This window comes from Polypterus senegalus, chromosome 12 (genome assembly GCF_016835505.1).
Source record: "Polypterus senegalus isolate Bchr_013 chromosome 12, ASM1683550v1, whole genome shotgun sequence".
Lineage (NCBI taxonomy): Eukaryota > Metazoa > Chordata > Cladistia > Polypteriformes > Polypteridae > Polypterus > Polypterus senegalus.
The window spans coordinates 122,216,401-122,235,327 of NC_053165.1; the positions used below are offsets into that span (position 1 = coordinate 122,216,401).

At 40.6% G+C, this 18,927-nt stretch overlaps 1 protein-coding gene across 4 annotated transcripts in view; it reads left to right on the plus strand.

Annotated features, from left to right (window-relative positions):
• Positions 1 to 18,927, plus strand: part of spg21 (SPG21 abhydrolase domain containing, maspardin) — a 159,464-nt gene that overhangs the window by 49,289 nt on the left and 91,248 nt on the right. For all 4 annotated transcript variants that reach the window (XR_005636041.1, XM_039773344.1, XM_039773342.1 and 1 more), the window contains exon 2: positions 15,830 to 15,894. Coding sequence is in view for 3 of the 4 variants with exons in the window: in XM_039773342.1 (XP_039629276.1) it covers positions 15,830 to 15,894 (65 nt within the window). In the remaining variant the exon portion in view is untranslated. The remainder of the gene's footprint in view (positions 1 to 15,829; positions 15,895 to 18,927) is intronic.

An 18,927-nucleotide genomic window follows, 5' to 3' on the forward strand; every position in this document is an offset into this window, starting at 1 on the left:
TGAAGTGACATTCGGCATCTGTCAAGCGTTGTAAGCGTTTCATCGATAAAATCACATCCAGCTTTTGAGAGTTTAAACATTCATAAACATCAAAGTGTCCACTACTGAAATCGTCACCTGTGAATCTAAGATGTTTAAGAGGCTTTGCCGGTTGTCGAAAGGTGTAAAATATTTGGCCATTTCAGTACACTTGAAAGCGACAACAGAACAATTCAGCGGCAGTCATCAACTCACATGCAGAACCATAGGTGAAGGGCTTAAGCATTTCACTCTTATAGTGTTCCTGTGTAGTATAATTATCTCCTGTACCGTCATCGGTCCACACCTTGAACCTGTCCCAGTCATTCAATACATAAGACACAATGTTCCTCCAGATATCAAGAGTGAGCCTGATATGGCCGTGCAATATGTAACAAAGAGAATGGAAAAGGTAGGTGCCATTTCCAGGCATGGAAACCACTCGGTAAGTGACAGTTCTTTGATCGATATTGATCACCTTGATAGACATGGTAATGGGGGTTGGAATGATAAAGGAAATGGGTACCTGAGCAATGTAAAGTAAGTCTAAAATACTTATACAATAACTATAATTGTAATAAACAAACAATAAAACAGCGGAGAAGCCGTGGATTAAACAAAAAGGCTGTAGTTATCAGTAGGGAGACGTGAATCCCGTGGCGAAGCAAGGAAGGGAATGTAGAGACCGGAGCGACGGACGGTCTTATTTAGGCAGGCAGCCAACAACGTGGGAGGCGTTGGGATGGGGGACCCAACGCCTCCTCACACGGTGACCGAGCTGCAGGCTATGGACGTATATATGTACGTAAGTAGGATTCAGTTAGCGTTGGGAACCCGTGTACCAAATTTCTTGAAGATGGGCCCTTAAGTAACAAAGACTGTTGAAAAGTTCGATATGGCGGCCGACAGTGGCATCATACCACCAAAATAAGTACGTACATTGGTTTCAGTTAGTGCAGGGAAGCCGCCTACCAAATTTTGAGAAGATCGGGCCATAAATAAAGTTGAACATGGCGGACGTTGTTGACCGTTATCAATCGTTATGACCGTTACGTGTAGAATTTCGAAATGAAACCTGCTTCACTTTTGTAAGTAAGCTATAAGGAATGAGCCTGCCAAATTTCAGCCTTCTACCTATACGGGAAGTTGGAGAATTAGTGATGAGTCAGTGAGTGAGTGAGTGAGTCAGTCAGGACTTTGCCTTTTATTAGTATAGATAGGCATCAAACACATTTAACCATTAGTCAAATACAGTGGAACCTCGGTTCACGAACGTCCCAGTTCACGTACAACTCGGTTCACGACCAAAAAGATCGCCAAACTTTTGCCTCGGTTCACAACCACACACTCGGTATACGAACAAGCCAGGTTCCCTTGCCTGCCTGCAAGCTGAGCTGAAAGAGAGAGAGAGAGAGAGAGAGAGAAAGGGCGAGCGAGCACGTGCCTGCTAGGGAGGGGGAGGAGGAGATTGCTTCACGTGTTTGCTGAACAAGCCAGTTTCCCTTAGCGTCCTCAGTTCAGAGAGAGAGAGAAAAGGGCAAGCGAGCACGTGGCCTGCTGGGAAGGGGAAGGAGGAGATTGCTGCACGTGTTTGCCTGCCTATCTGTAGGCTGTAGTGCAAGCGAGAACATCCCCCTCCCCCCACAGGCAGCCTGAGAGAGAAAGAGAGCGGCCATGCTTTTTCATTTAAGCAAAGCCGCTCCTTGTTCATTGTTTTCAATAAGATGTGCACTCTCTTTGTGCTCTACAGTATTTCGTGTGCTTTTGCAGTTAACTATGGCTTCTAAGCAAGTGGAAAATTGTCAGAAGAAAGTTTTGAAGAAAATTGAAATCGAAGTAAAGAAAGAAATTACAAAAGGTGGAAAAAATGTTTAACAGTTTACTCATTTACCAATCGGAGAACCCTCGTGCTTTCAAGCAGCATAATGTAAACAAAGCCAGACTGCCAGTAATGTGGAGGGTCACAAGAACGTTCTTTTTGGAATGGCTGCATGAGGCTTTCACTCCCACCAGCTAAACAGCTAAAAGCACCAGAAACCCAAGAAATCACAAGAGAGAAAACACCTGAAGGAAAACACTTCATGCCAGAACTCGTTTCATGCAAGGTTAGTTTTCTTGGTGGTTTTGTATTACGGATTTTTCAAAAGTAATTTTTTTAGTTCATAATGCGATTTGTTGCAATGTTATTTTTCTCTTTTTTCAAATGTTCGCTTTTTTCCTTGTGCTTAAAACTCATGAAAGATTTACAGATGGAGTTTTTCATAGCGCGATTAGGTGCGATGTTACATTTCTCTTTTTCAAATGTTCGCTTTTTTCCTTGTGCTTAAAACTCATTAAAAATTGTTTACATGGAGGACTTCATCGTGTGATTTGTTGCAATGTTACTTTTTTGGTTGCTTGCGAGTTGGTTTTAAATGAAGTTCGGATTTGTGCGATGTTTTTTTCTGCTGTGCTTAAAAGTCATTTTAAAAACATTGTTTACAGCGATCAGGCTTTAGGTTTAATAGCATGATCTCCTGCAATCTCACTTTTTGTTTGCTTGTGAGTTGGTTTTGCAAGCTTTGGAATTTTTTCTGCTGTGCTTAAAAGTCATTTTAAAAATGCTGCGACACGTGCTACAGAGAGATTAGAGAGCCGGGCAGCTGACAGGGAAGGGATTGGGGGGACGGATAGGTGTGTGTGTGTGTGTGTTTGTGCGCTCGCGCTACACAGAGAGAGAGCGCGTGAGCGAGCCAGCTCCTGTAGCTGATCAGGAAGCCTGGGTGTTTTGTGTCAGTATTTATTCAATGTTTTTACATTAGTTTACTATTACACTGTGGATTCTATGGTGTAATTAACTATATTTGTGCTTAATCTGTACATATTTTTACATATTTACATACAGTTTGTACGGTCTGGAACGGATTAATTGTATTTACATACAATTCTATGGGGAAACTGCTTCGGTTCACGACCAACTCGGTTTACGACCAAAGTTCTGGAACGAATTATGGTCGTGAACCGAGGTTCCACTGTATAACACAAGTAAACACAAAATGTAGTTTTTAAATTCAAACCTACTTGGCCCTGTGTGAAAAAGTAATTGCCCTCTTGTTAAAAAATAACCTAACTGTGGTGTATCACACCTGAGTTCAATTTCCGTAGCCACCCCCAGGCCTGATTACTGCCACACCTGTTTCAATCAAGAAATCACTTAAATAGGAGCTGCCTGACACAGAGAAGTAGACCAAAAGCACCTCAAAAGCTAGACATCATGCCAAGATCCAAAGAAATTCAGGAACAAATGAGAACAGAAGTAATTGAGATCTATCAGTCTGGTAAAGGTTATAAAGCCATTTCTAAAGCTTTGGGACTCCAGCGAACCACAGTGAGAGCCATTATCCACAAATGGCAAAAACATGGAACAGTGGTGAACCTTCCCAGGAGTGGCCGGCCGACCAAAATTACCCCAAGAGCGCAGAGACGACTCATCCGAGAGGTCACACAAGACCCCAGGACAACGTCTGCTATTTCTCCACTCATCACCAGGATTATAAACCAATCCCTTTTGGTTGGCCATATTCCTTCAGCACTAAAAACTGCTGTCATCAGACCTCTACTAAAAAAACTCACCCTGAATCCGGAAGTTCTGTCTAACTATAGACCCATCTCTAATCTTCCATTTCTTTCTAAAGTTCTGGAAAAAATAGTTGCAGTACAACTTCGTGATCATCTCAAACTGAATAATCTGTTTGAAAAGTTTCAGTCTGGTTTTAAGCCTGGCCATAGCACGAAACAGCCCTGGTCAGGGTCACAAATGACCTTCTGATGTCAGCAGATACTGGTTCTCCTTCTTTACTCATTCTCCTTGACCTGACAGCTGCTTTTGATACAATTGATCATAATATTCTTCCTAACCGTCTGCAATACACCCTTGGACTTTCAGGAACTGTTCAAAATTGGTTTACATCTTATTTGACCGGTAGAACTGAGTATGTCGCACTTGGCAGCGCAAAATCTCACACCCATAATGTTACCTGCGGTGTTCCACAGGGCTCTGTGTTGGGCCCCATCCTTTTCATCATTTATATGCTCCCCCTTGGAAGTGTCATTAGCAGACATGGTTTTTCTTTTCATTGTTATGCCGATGACACTCAGCTTTATCTTAGGACTACTCCCACCTCCTCTACTGCTCCTCTGCCAACATCTACACTGACTATTTGTTTGGAGGAAATAGAGGCATGGATGAGGCTCAACTTCCTTCAGCTAAACAGATCTAAAACAGAAGCCATTTTAGTTGGCACACCACACCAGCTTCGTTCCACTACCATCACCAGTATCACCTTTTCTGGAAAAAAGATACCTCTTTCTACATTTGTTACAAACTTGGATGTTAAAATGGATTCTCAACTAACTTTTGACACCCACATTAAACATCTCTGTAAGTCATCTTTTCACCATCTCAGGAACATTGCTAAACTCCGTCCAACAATTACCCTGGCAGATGCAGAGAGGCTTGTCCATGCCTTTGTCTCGTCCAGGCTGGATTACTGTAATGCGCTCCTCATTGGGATTCCTGGCAAGAGTATCCAGAGACTCCAGTACATTCAGAACAGCGCTGCCAGGATCCTGATGAGGGTGCAAAGCATGACCACATCACTCCTATCTTGAAAACCCTTCACTGGCTCCCTGTACCACTTAGAATTGAGTACAAGGTTTCCCTCCTTACCCATCAGTGCATTTATGGATCTGCTCCCCTGTATTTACAGGAACTCCTTATCCCTCATACTTCCTCACGCACCCTCCGCTCTGTGCATATCAACACTCTTCAAGTTCCCAGAACTAAACTTAGTAGTATGGGTGATAGAGCCTTTTCTTCGGTGGCCGAGGCTGTGGAATTCCTCCCGACTACTTGAGAGCCCCACAGTCGATTGATGCCTTCAAACAAAACCTAAAACTTATCTTTTAGAAAGGCTTTTGTTAAATTATTTCTATAGATTTTTTGTTTGTTATTTTATTCTTTTTTTGTAGCACTTTGAGATTGTTAAATATAAAGCGCGATATAAATAAAATCTATTATTATTATTATTATTATTAAAGAACTGCAGGCCTCACTTGCCTCAATTAAGGTCAGTGTTCACGAGTCCACCATAAGAAAGAGACTGGGCAAAAACGGCCTGCTTGGCAGATTTCAAGACGCAAACCACTGTTAAGCAAAAAGAACATTAGGGCTCGTCTCAATTTTGCTAAGAAACATCTCAATGATTGCCAAGACTTTTGGGAAAATACCTTGTGGACTGATGAGACAAAAGTTGAACTTTTGGAAGGCAAATGTCCCGTTACATCTGGCGTAAAAGGAACACAGCATTTCAGACAAAGAACATCATACCAACAGTAAAATATGGTGGTGGTAGTGTGATGGTCTGGGGTTGTTTTGCTGCTTCAGGACCTGGAAGGCTTGCCGTGATAGATGGAACCATGAATTCTACTGTCTAACAAAAAATCCTGAAGTAGAATGTCCGGCCATCTGTTCGTCAACTCAAGCTGAAGCGATCTTGGGTGCTGCAACAGGACAATGACCCAAAACACACCAGCAAATCCACCTCTAAACGGCTGAAGAAAAACAAAATGAAGACTTTGGAGTGGCCTAGTCAAAGTCCTGACCTGAATCCAATTGAGATGCTATGGCATGACCTTAAAAAGGCGGTTCATGTTAGAAAACCCTGAAATAAAGCTGAATTACAACAATTCTGCAAAGATGAGTGGGCCAAAATTCCTCCAGAGCGCTGTAAAAGACTCATTGCAAGTTATCGCAAACGTTTGATTGCAGTTATTGCTTCCAAGGGTGGCCCAACCAGTTATTAGGTTCAGGGGGCAATTACTTTTTCACACAGGGCCATGTAGGTTTGGATTTTTTTCTCCCTAAATAATAAAACCATCATTTAAAACTGCATTTTGTGTTTACTTGTGTTATATTTGACTAATGGTTAAATGTGTTTGATGATCAGAAACATTTTGTGTGACAAACATGCAAAAGAATAAGAAATCAGGAAGGGGGCAAATAGTTTTTCACACCACTGTATGTGTATATATACAGTGGAACCTCTAGATACGAGTTTAATTCGTTCCAGCACTGAGCTTGTATAGCAAATTTCTTGTATCTAGAACAAACCTCCCCATTGAAAATAATGGAAATCCAGTTAATCCGTTCCGCACCCCCAAAAATATCAACATAAGAATCAATTTTCCTAACAAGCAACACTGATAAATAAGTGTGGATACACTTTATCCGCTGAGCATCATGTGATCATAACTGAGCTGATGGTTCTTCTCTCTCGTGCGTGTCTCCCTCTCCTTATCTCTCTTGGTCGCTCGCTCGCGCATCCCCCTCTCTCTCTCCTTATCTCTCTTGCTCGTGCCCCCTCTCTCTCTCCTTATCTCTCTGCTCACTTTTTCGCTTCTCTCTCTCTCTCCTCTTGAGGGTAGAGAAAAGCCAAGCAAAATGACACCTTTTATTGGCTAACTAAAAAGATTACAATATGCAAGCTTTCGAGGCAACTCGGGCCCCTTCTTCAGGCAAGATGTAATCAAAGCTTGCATATTGTAATCTTTTTAGTTAGATATATATATACATATATATATATATATATATATATATATATATATATATATATATATATATATATATATATATATATATATATATATCAAAATACCCGCTTGGCAGTGGAGAAGTAAAAAGAAAAGGAAACATTTTAATAATAACGTAACATGATTGACAATGTAATTGTTTTGTCATTGTCATGAGTGTTGCTGGCATATATATATGCATACATTCATGTGTACATATATACACACACACATATACTATGGGGTGCCAAACAGGCAAATAAATTGATTTTTTGAATATGTAAAGTCGGCGTCAGAATATACAGTGGCTTGCAAAAGTATTCGGCCCCCTTGAACTTTTCCACATTTTGTCACATTACAGCCACAAACATGAATCAATTTTATTGGAATTGCACGTGAAAGACCAATACAAAGTGGTGTACACGTGAGAAGTGGAACGAAAATCATACATGATTCCAAACATTTTTTACAAATAAATAACTGAAAAGTGGGGTGTGCGTAATTATTCAGCCCCCTGAGTCAATACTTTGTAGAACCACCTTTTGCTGCAGTTACAGCTGCTAGTCTTTTAGGGTATGTCTCTACCAGCTTTGCACATCTAGAGACTGAAATCCTTGCCCATTCTTCTTTGCAAAACAGCTCCAGCTCAGTCAGATTAGATGGACAGTGTTTGTGAACAGCAGTTTTCAGATCTTGCCACAGATTCTCGATTGGATTTAGATCTGGACTTTGACTGGGCCATTCTAACACATGGATATGTTTTGTTTTAAACCATTCCATTATTGCCCTTGCTTTATGTTTAGGGTTGTTGTCCTGCTGGAAGGTGAACCTCCGCCCCAGTCTCAAGTCTTTTGCTGACTCCAAGAGGTTTTCTTCCAAGATTGCCCTCTATTCGGCTCCATCCATTTTCCCATCAACTCTGACCAGCTTCCCTGTCCCTGCTGAAGAGAAGCACCCCCAGAGCATGATGCTGCCACCACCATATTTGACAGTGGTGTTGGTGTGTTCAGAGCAATGTGCAGTGTTAGTTTACGCCACACATAGCATTTTGCATTTTGGCCAAAAAGTTCTATTTTGGTCTCATTTGACCATAGCACCTTCTTCCACATTTTTGCTGTGTCCCCCACATGGCTTGTGGCAAACTGCAAACGGGACTTCTTATGGTTTACAGTTAACAATGGCTTTCTTCTTGCCACTCTTTCATAAAGGCCAACTTTGTGCAGTGCACGACTAATAGTTGTCCTATGGACAGATTCCCCCACCTGAGCTGTAGATCTCTGCAGCTCATCCAGAGTCACCATGGGCCTCTTGGCTGCATTTCTGATCAGCGCTCTCTTTGTTCGGCCTGTGAGGTTAGGTGGACGGCCTTGTCTTGGTAGGTTTACAGTTGTGCCATACTCCTTCCATTTCTGAATAATCGCTTGAACAGTGCTCCATGGGATGTTCAAGGCTTTGGAAATCTTTTTGTAGCCTAAGCCTGCTTTAAATTTCTCAATAACTTTATCCCTGACCTGTCTGGTGTGTTGTTTGGACTTCATGGTGCTGTTGCTCCCAATATTCTCTTAGACAACCTCTGAGGCCGTCACAGAGCAGCTGTATTTGTAAGACAATAGATTACACACAGGTGCACTCTATTTAGTCATTAGCACTCATCAGGCAATATCTATGGGCAACTGACTGCACTCTGACCAAAGGGGGCTGAATAATTACTCACACCCCACTTTGCAGTTATTTATTTGTAAAAAATGTTTGTAATCATGTATGATTTTCGTTCCACTTCTCACGTGTACACCACTTTGTATTGGTCTTTCACGTGGAATTCCAATAAAATTGATTCATGTTTGTGGCTGTAATGTGACAAAATGTGGAAAAGTTCAAGGGGGCCGTATACTTTTGCAAGCCATTATATAAAGTCAAAACTTGAATATGTAAAGTCAGCGTCGGTATACATAAAGTCAAAACTTGAATATATAAAGTCAGCAATGGATTATATAAAGTCAAAAGTTGAATATATAAAGTCATCGCTGGAATATATAAAGTCAAAACCTGAATATACAAAGTCAGCGTCGGAATTTATAAAGTCATTCCTGATTATATAAAGTCAACATCGGAGTATGTAAACTCACTCCTGAATACATAAAGTGAAAGTCAAAATCTATTGATTGAAACGACTCTGAACTGAACTAAGATAACAAAAACGTATTCAGAAAAATAAATTAAAAAAACACTGTTCGGTTAATGTTTTGAAAATGATGCATGTGCCCTGCCCAGGATTGGTTCCTGCCTTGCGCCCAGTGTTGGCTGGGATTGTCTCCAGCAGACCCCCCGTGACCCTGTAGTCGGATTCAACGTGTTGGGAAATGGATGGATATTCCAGCGCTGACTTTATATATTCCGATGCTGACTTTATATATTTAAGTTTTGACTTTATATATTCTAGCGCTGACTTTATATAATCAAGTTTTGACTTTATATATTCGCAAATGACTTTATATATACAAGTTTTGACTTTATATAGTTAAATGTAGTCATCATTGCATAACTTTTTCTTTACCATAGAAATTTAAAGATTAAATTCAACTTCCATTCCTAACAAAGATATTTCTGGCGACTAAATAGAAGCTACTTATATCCAGATTCGAGCTATTGAGCTGTCGCCTGCCTGCCTGAATAAATCACCCTCGCTTCGCTCTTACTTTTTTACCGTTCATTTAATCATGGCTAGTGGCGGAAAAATTATAAAATGGAAGGAGGATTACACTGAGTATGGCTTTACCAAAACAATTATTGATGGCGAATCGATTATTCATAAAGCTTCAATTGGTGATCTGTTTTTCTGTGTTAACCTCATATTTTTTCATACTTCTTCTCAAACCAAGGGGGTGCGAGGCTAAAATGAATCGGAAAGCGCTGATCAATGTAATCGGTGTACCAGGAAATTATGCATTGACAGAAGTTCCCCTTTGCTTATGATTAAATGCGTGATTTTTAACGCGTTATGGAGCACATGCATCGAAGCTTCTCAGCTGTGCTTGTGCTAAGAAAAGGAACTATTTTAAAAATAACACGATTGTCAATGTAACCTTTTGTAAGTAGTGCCTGGAAGATTCAGTGTGGAGAAACTCTTGACACAGCGTGTGTATTAACTTGTGGATTTTTCTGTGAGTATTTGGTGGCAGCGTCACAAAGTCGTAACACTGCGTTAGCTGCGGAGTGCAGCTCAGAGCGAAATGGGATGAATGGGAGGGGAGATGATGACGTGACTCCCCCACTCGCCTTAACTGTCAATCCCCCACAAACACAGTCTCTCGGGATTTGCATAAGCACAGCCCCTCACGTGCAATTTTAACTCAGTTACAAAGTGATCAAAACTCTCGTTTATATCCTTCACCACCTGAGGTCACAGGTCCGCCACGCCCTCGACCCTCTGCAGTTCGCATACCAGGAGAAGGTGGGAGCGGAGGATGCCATCATCTATATGCTTCACCGATCCCTCTCCCACCTGGACAGAGGCAGTGGTGCTGTAAGAATTATGTTTTTGGACTTCTCTAGCGCCTTCAACACCATCCAACCTCTGCTCCTTAGAGACAAGCTGACTGAGATGGGAGTAGACTCACACCTGGTGGTATGGATTGTAGACTGTCTTACAGACAGACCTCAATATGTGCGTCTTGGGAACTGCAGGTCTGACATTGTGTGCAGCAATACAGGGGCGCCGCAGGGGACTGTAATTTCTCTGGTCCTGTTCAATCTATATACATCAGACTTCCAATATGACTCGGAGTCCTGCCACGTGCAAAAGTTCGCTGATGACACTGCTATTGTGGGCTGCATCAGGAGTGGGCAGGAGGAGGAGTACAGAAAGTTAATCAAAGACTTTGTTAAATGGTGCCACTCAAACCACTTACACCTTAGCACCAGCAAGACCAAGGAGCTGGTGGTGGATTTTAGGAGGCCTAGGCCCCTCATGGACCCTGTGATTATCAGAGGTGACTGTGTGCAGAGGGTGCAGACCTTTAAATATCGCCTGGACAAACTTGTTAAGAAGGCAGGCTCTATTGTAGGATTAAAGTTGGACAGTTTAACATCTGTGGCAGAGCGACGGGCACTAAGCAAACTCCTGTCAATCATGAATAATCCACTGCATCCACTTAACAGTGTCATTTCCAGGCAGAGGAGTAGCTTCAGTGACAGACTTTTGTCACTGTCCTGCTCCACTGACAGACTGAGGAGATCGTTCCTTCCCCACACTATGCGACTCTTTAATTCCACCCGGGGAAGTAAATGCTAACATTAATTTTATTTGAATTTTTTTCATTTTTATTACTATTTAATTTAATATTGTTTCTTTGTATCAGTATACTGCTGCTGGATTATGTGAATTTCCCCTTGGGATTAATAAAGTATCTATCTATCTATCTATCTATCTATCTATCTATCTATCTATCTATCTATCTATCTATCTATCTATCTATCTATCTATCTATCTATCTATCTATCTATCTATCTATCTATCTATCTATCTATCTATCTATCTATCTATCTATCTATCTATCTATCTATCTATCTATCTATCTATCTATCTATCAATCATCCCGCATTACCCGTGGGCATGACAAACGCCAGCGGCAGCCTGTCTATGAACTTAATTTAAAGTTTAGGTTTACACCGTGCTTTGTTTCCGAAGTAGCAGCACTCATGAATATCGTTGTATATGTCAGTAGCTCGCTTCTTATTGTTTTGCTGCATTCTGAATTATATAATGCATGTTTTCTTCAGGCTTTTTGGAGCTGTTCCTGGTTTTCTACATACTGCGTTGACAGTCAGTTCACGTGATTACGTGGGCGGCGTGATGATGTCACACGAAACTCCGCCCCCCACGACTTTTGAGCTCAACTCCATTACAGTATATGTAGAAAAATAGCTTCCAGTTATGACCATTACGCGTAGAATGAAACCTGCCCAACTTTTGTAAGGAAGCTGTTAGGATTGAGCCTGCCAAATTTCAGCCTTCTACCTACACGGGAAGTTGGAGAATTAGTGATGAGTCAATCAGTCAGTCAGTGAGTGAGTGAGTCAGTGAGGGCTTTGCCTTTTATTAGTATAGATATACATGTATATCTATACTAATAAAAGGCAAAGCCCTCACTCACTCACTCACTGTTTCCTTTTCTTTTTCATTGCTTCTTTAACACACTAATTCTCCTTTGCGAAGCGCTTGGTATTTTGCTAGTGTATATATATATATATATATATATACATACACACACACACACACACATTAAATGTAGGCATCATTGCATACATTTTTCTTCACCATACAAATGGAAAGAGTAAATTCGCCTTACATTCCAACCAAAGATGTTTGTGTCGACTAAATAGAACTTGAAAAGATATATTTTTTCGAATGTGATCGCACAATTCAGATCGAGTTGACGCGCACCGACACATCGAGCCCGTGTGCTATTGTGGTTTCGCCTGCGTGCCTCAATAAGTCACCCTCCACTCGCTCTTACTTTTTTATCATTCATCTAATGAATACACTGAGTATGGCTTTACCAAAACAATCATTGATGGCGAATAAAGTATCCATTATTCATAAAGCTTCAATTGGCGATCTGTCTTTCTGCGTTAACCGCATATTTTTTCATACGTCTCAAACCAAGGGGATGCGAGGGTAAAATGAATCGGGAAGCGCGCGTACATACTCAGTGCACCCCCTCTCGGGAATCGAACCTCGGACATCGGCCCATATATACCCACGCTTCGCAGCGGAGAAGTAGTGTGTTAAAGAAGTTATAAAAAAGAAAACATTTTAAAAATAACGTAACATGACTGTCAATATACAGTATTTGTTTTGTGAGTGTTACTGAGTGTTGCTGTCATCAAGGATTTGATTATCATTATTTCTTTCAATCAGGTTCGTATTTGTAGGATGTGTTGTGTTCAAGTTACATTCCGTGTTTGTCAATCGTTGTAAAGATAACAGGTTTCATTCATCGATTCGTTTCTTACTGCATCAATAAACAGCTTGTCTTCCTCTTTATCTGAGACGTGACACTGCATGCACAGGTTTTTTTTTTTATACTGTGTTCCTTTAGTGGGACATTGACTTTTTCCACCGTGTGCTTTGTTTCCGCAGTAGCTGCACTTATCAATATGCTTGTATGTATGACACGCTTCATATTTTTTTGCTGCATTCTCAATTGTGTAATTCGGTTTTTGTTTAACACTCTTTGGAACAGTTGCTTTTTGTCTGTGCACTGCGTCAGTTCACGTGAGCCGCTCGGTGTACATGCATCAAAGGTTTCCATCTGTGCTGGTGCCATCTCGTGCGATGTCCACGGCTGTATTTAATGTTAGCTAAGACCCGGCACTTAAAAGTTTCTCTCGCAGTTTTGCTGAGTTTGTGCCATACACCACCCTGACCATCTCATCTTCCTCTGCATACGCACAGACTTTCACTCGTGAATATTTAGCGGCAGTGTTTCTATTGGATTGCCGCTGACGGACGGCCTTATATGGGCAGGCACTAAATTACGTGGCACGGGCATCGAGCAGAAGTCTATTATAGTATATGGATGAAAAGATAGGTTCCAGTAATGACCGTTAAGCGTAGAATTTCGAAATGAAACCTCCCCAACTTTTGTAAGTAAGCTGTAAGGAATGAGCCTGCCAAATTTCAACCTTCTGCCTACACGGGAAGTTGGAGAATTAGTGATGAGTGAGTGAGTGAGGGCTTTGCCTTTTATTAGTATACATATAGATATATATATATATATATATATATATATATATATATATATATATATATATATATATATATTGGTTTGCTATGTACTGTACAAGAAGAGAGCTGCTGTACGCTCAGTCGCACTATACAGACTACGCTGACGCCTTTTTTCTAATATCTGGCAGGCTGGTTTCACTAGACTTTTTTTTTATTATTTTTTCCGACCTCCTCTTGCTCGCCCACCTCCACTTCCTCTTTGCTTGTGAACTGCTGCTCCGCTCCCGCTATTAGCACGTACAGCCCCCTCTCGCCCGTCCACCTCTCCATACTCCTTGCTACTGTATTAAGCTGCTACACCCCCGCTATTACCATGTACAGCCCGCTCTCGAAGCCCCACCTCCTCATACTCTTTGCTTGTGAACTCTGCTCTGCCTCTTCCCCGCTATTAGCTTTAGCAATATTTGCCCATCCGCCCGCTCGTCCCTTGCCATCTCTGCAGATCATTAGATCTGCCTGTGCCTGCAGATCTGCAGCTGTCATCTCACAATATCATGCGAGATGACAGCCGGGTGCTCAACTAAATTAGCCGAGCTAGGGAGAACACTACTGTGATAATACCGAAAACCCCTATAAAAATTTTGTCACTATAATTTTGAAGTAAACTTTTGGTATTTTCCCATCTCTTGAGTGAATTTTATTGACATGTAGATTTGCACTAGGTTATTTTACCACGGAGTTATTTTTACTGACTTTTTTATAGAAGAAAAAAGGCTCTGTAATCTTTATTGAGATATGAATGCATAGCCTGTTTATATATAAAAAATAAAAAATTGTTGCCATGAGTGATTTGAACTGGACTAAAATTACATAGCTCCTCTGGTAAGAATTTCTTTATCCCACCTTCTTTTGTAAAACTAGTCCTATCCAAATAGGGTTTAAGTTTTCTTTGATGTGTGGAAGAGCCAATTGTCCAGCTAGTGCTTGATGCCCAATACATGCTTCCTCATGAAGCATCAAGCCCCACAAAGCTACGAAACAACAGACAATGAGGTGTGGGGGGTGGTAGGCTGTCTCTTGTGAAGTGACACGAAGTTATGACTTGTGAAGCACCAATACTTAATTGATTACGTGCAAGGTACATCCTCATGAAAGACTACAACATGGGAAGAGTCAACACATTAGGCTACCTAGGGCACCTTCAAGTTGTGCATGGCATGGACACCGGGGAGATCCTTTATTCCCTGCTGTTCTATGTCTCATAGTATTGACTGCATGGTTCTAACTGCAAGTTTTGTGGAAAACATAGGGCTGCATAGGTTTTCTCCTGGTTGTATGTTTTGCTTCCACATCCCACAGACATGCCTGTTAGTTCAGTTGGTTTGGCAAATTTTACCCTGTTTGTGAAACATCATGAGTATACTCTTAAGAATGGATTTGAGATTTTCAATGTTGTGATTGAGAGAGAGAAAAAGCTGCCTTAAGAGAAAGACCTGAATGAACAGTTTTTATTTAGTGTAGAAACTAACAAAACAAGAAACTGAAAGGCTGCCAAATAAATTCAGAGGAAAAGGTATTTACAACTTGTGAAATTAAAATTCCTCATCTCAGAATCTTCTTCTTCTTTCAGCTGTTCCTGTTAGGGGTTGCCACAGCAGATCATCTTCTTCTATATCTTTCTGTCTTGTTCTCATCTTGTTTCTCATCTTGTTCTCTTACACCCATTACCTGCATGTCCTCTCTCACTACATCCATAAACATTCCCTTAGGCATTCCTCTTTTCCTCTTTCCTGGCAGTTCTATTCTTCACATCCTTCTCCCAATATACTTGGCTTCTCTCCTATGCACATGTCCAAACCAATGCAATCCAAAAGTTATCCAGGAAAAGCTGTAATTCCAAAGATGTGCCATTTAAGTTGATTGGCATCTTACACAGTGGTTTGAGCTTGTTTAAAATGGTTTAGGGAATTGATGAACAGGTGTATTTGTAGTGGTCTACTGCACCCTTGGCGTTTTGGTAATAGGTTGCTTTATAAGATTAAATTTAATTGAGTCAGTGGCGAGGTGCAGAAACTATATAAATCTACCTGTAACACTGTCTTCTGTTTTTTTGTCTGTTGCGTACAGTTTTAATGTTGAATTAAATCAACAATTGCAGTATATAGTAGTTTAATGTACTACTTTTTCCTACTTTAAGATAACCAGTTTTTCTGAAAGACATACTCAACAATAGTAAATTACAATTATGTTATCGGCTTATTAAAAATTATTTTCTGAGTAATTTGAAAATTTTTAAAGCATTGTTTACAAAATTGTGTACTGTTTATATTATCTTTTATTTATCTTTACTTCATTATAATTCCTCTGGGTACTTATTTTTATGTTGTAAATACAGAATTTCACGTTGTTGTACTCAAATATAAGTGTTACTGGTATGATTTGCTAGAAATTCTTATTTTCTTTTCTTTCTAGTCATGGAAGAGATCAGAGTATCTCCTGACTATAACTGGTTCCGAAGCACAGTTCCACTTAAAAGAGTAAGTCCTTTTGACTTTAGTTAGATACGAATCCTGAATATTCTTGAACTTAAAAATGTTTAAAATATGAATGCATAAAACTATTTTTAAAGCACATAAACTGTTTTATTTTTAGAGAAAATAATCATGTGGAATTGTAAACTGTGTTTGAACAAATAGTATGGTGTGCCAGAAAGGGGGGAAAAAATCATTTGTACAAGTAAGAAAGAGGAATCAATATGGAAGCCTACTATTCACTGTAGGAATGGATTACTGATTTTGAAGCGAAAAGTCTTTAGGTGCCTGAAAAATCAATAAAATAAAAACTAGCACAAAAAGCAACCCAGAAACAGGAAATTTTATGCATGCTTCCCTAGGTAGTTTTGTAACCAGATGCCTTTAGAATCATGTGATAGGCTAATCAACTGCAATCTGTGCCTAATCTCAGAGCTAAATGATATGATTCTTTGTGTTGTTTAAGGCCTGTGAAAAAAAGTTAATTATGGGCAACAAGAATAATTTAACAGTTTCCGTGCTTAATTAATTTGGCTAGGTACATTTTTCAAACTGCATACTACTAAATATTTATTAAAGGTATAGTCCGTTCCCATTGTGGGGAAGACTTGCACAACTGCCGTGAGCTTCAAACAAATTTTTACCTTATTATATGTTAACTTCATAATATCCTGGTGTATGCAAATGAATGTAGTGCTCCAATGTTTGCATTTAACCACTTTCTCTTTCTAAAAACCATTTTGATTTTTATTCCAATTCAAATATCATTTAAGTCAGGGCTATTCAATTACAAATTCAGTTGGGCCAGATTGTCAAACCAAGAAGGTTAGCTGGGCCAGTCATTTTAGCGGCAAAGCAGCTCGTAATGACAATTTTTAAAACCAACACAAACAAATTTATTGAAAAACATAAGGTTTATTCGTTGTTTCTCTTTTAACTTTGGTCAGTTTGCAGAGTAAAAGGTGCATACAAAAAGAGCTGAATTAACAGAATCTGAGGTAGCCCCTATTTTTTCCACTTACAAAAGAAAAAAAACCTGACCTAGGCTACATATCTGACCTATCTGATCACAAAGTGCATAGAACAAAATAGTGCACAGTAGTAGGCTATTAGAAATAACATTGTTTCCTTTTGAAACAAAATAAACAACTTGCACACATTTGACCCAGGAACATCTCAAAGTGCATAAAATAAAAAGTGCACAGTATTCACAACTATAACAACACTGAGGGAACATATTTTAAATCACCATGTGTGATTAGGCATGCCTCTGTTAAGCATCCCACATTATATTGATGTATTGTAGGCTACAGTTACCCTGCTGACTTAGTGGGAGAAGTGACATTTTTTGTTTTGAACGAGAGCAGTGACTTTAGGCTCGTAAGTTGTCAATGCAATTCGAAGGCATTGGTGGAGAGTATGGTCAGTCAGGGAGCAACGAGAGTTGCTTTTTATGGAGTTCATGTGTGAAAAGCTTGACTAACATGTATATGTTGATCATACTGAGCATGACGATTGCTACTTTCTTAATGTTAGGGAACTGATGTGCGTTGACATCAGTCCAAAACATTGCAGGCCCGTTAGTGGAAAGCTCCTGTGCCATGGTTACAGATGACTGCATGTCAACAAGTTCGAGTGTGAATTTCCCCTCATCAATGGAAGGGACCAGTTTCTTAGCTCTGGCGGATAAGTCCCCTTCTATTGCAACAGTGAACGGGTCTCTGACAAAAACGGCCAACTCTGTGGGCAGATCAAGTCCATCCAATCGACCAGCAAAGTTATTTTTCAACATCGCAATGAAATCTGTCATCACATCCGTGATTTGTGCGGGGGGTGAGATGCATTTGTGGAGTGTCTGAAAATGCAGCATTCGGCCTGTGCTCAAATCATTTGCGAAAAGGTCCAGTTTAACTTGGAATGCGCGCATCTGTTCCACAAGGTCGATGACAGTTTTGTCTCTGCCTTGTAGTCCCAAATTGAGATCGTTCAGGTGTTTGAATATGTTGCTCAGAAAGCAGGCATTGGCCATGAAGTTGTCGTCCAGTATGCGACTCAAGTGCGTTTCTGCCTTTTTTTTGCTTGCTGCTGCGGAGGAAAGTTATGATCTTCTCTGAGACCGCAGAAACGCTCCAGCGCTTTGCCTTTGGACAGCCACCTCACGTCATTATGCAAAAGAAGGTTGGGTGCTCAGCAGACATTTCTGACAGCAGCATGCGGAATAAGCAGTGTTGGAGGCTTGATGTGGAGCAAATAAAATTAATTATAGCCATAACGCTGTCCATTGTCGTTTTGAGCACCCCACTTAGTTTTGCGCACAACACGCCTGATGCACAATGCAGTGTAAGGAGATTAACTGAGGTGCAACAGCGGACCAACGGGCTGCCAAACCATTCACTTTCCCTGTCATGGACGGAGCCCCATCTGTCACAAGCATGCACACACGCTTCATATCCAGACCACTGTCTTTAAAAAAGGCGGAAATTTTCCGAAAGACTATATCGCCAGTTGTGTATCCTTCTAACGGCAGTAGGCCGAGCAGCTCCTCTCTGAAGCATTTGCCATCAAAAAAACGGACATATATGCACAACTGAGCAGTATCAGTTTTGTCTGTGGACTCATCTACTGCTATAGACATAGTATCAGCTTTCATCAGGTCTCCTAACAGCGTTTCATACACATCTGCAGCAAGAATTTCAACCCTACGAATGTTTGAAGTATCTGACAGGGGTACGTTTTTTATAGAAGGTACCACACTCGTTTTAATTTTATCGTCATTTATCACCTTATCCACGACAGCCAGCATATAGTCCTTCACGGTTTCAGAGTCTGTGAATGGCCTTTTCTTTTTTGCCAGTATCCAGGAAACACGAAGGTATGCTGCAGTAGCTCTCTCTCTTGGGCTGTGAATGACCGCACCATGGTAGTACTGCTCCGGTTGTAAGATGCAATCAAACTCTGCACTTTTGCAGCCCTCTCTTGAGATCTCTCTGGAAAATTGGTGCAAAAAGTGTGGTGTTTCTCAACATGATGCCTCCACAC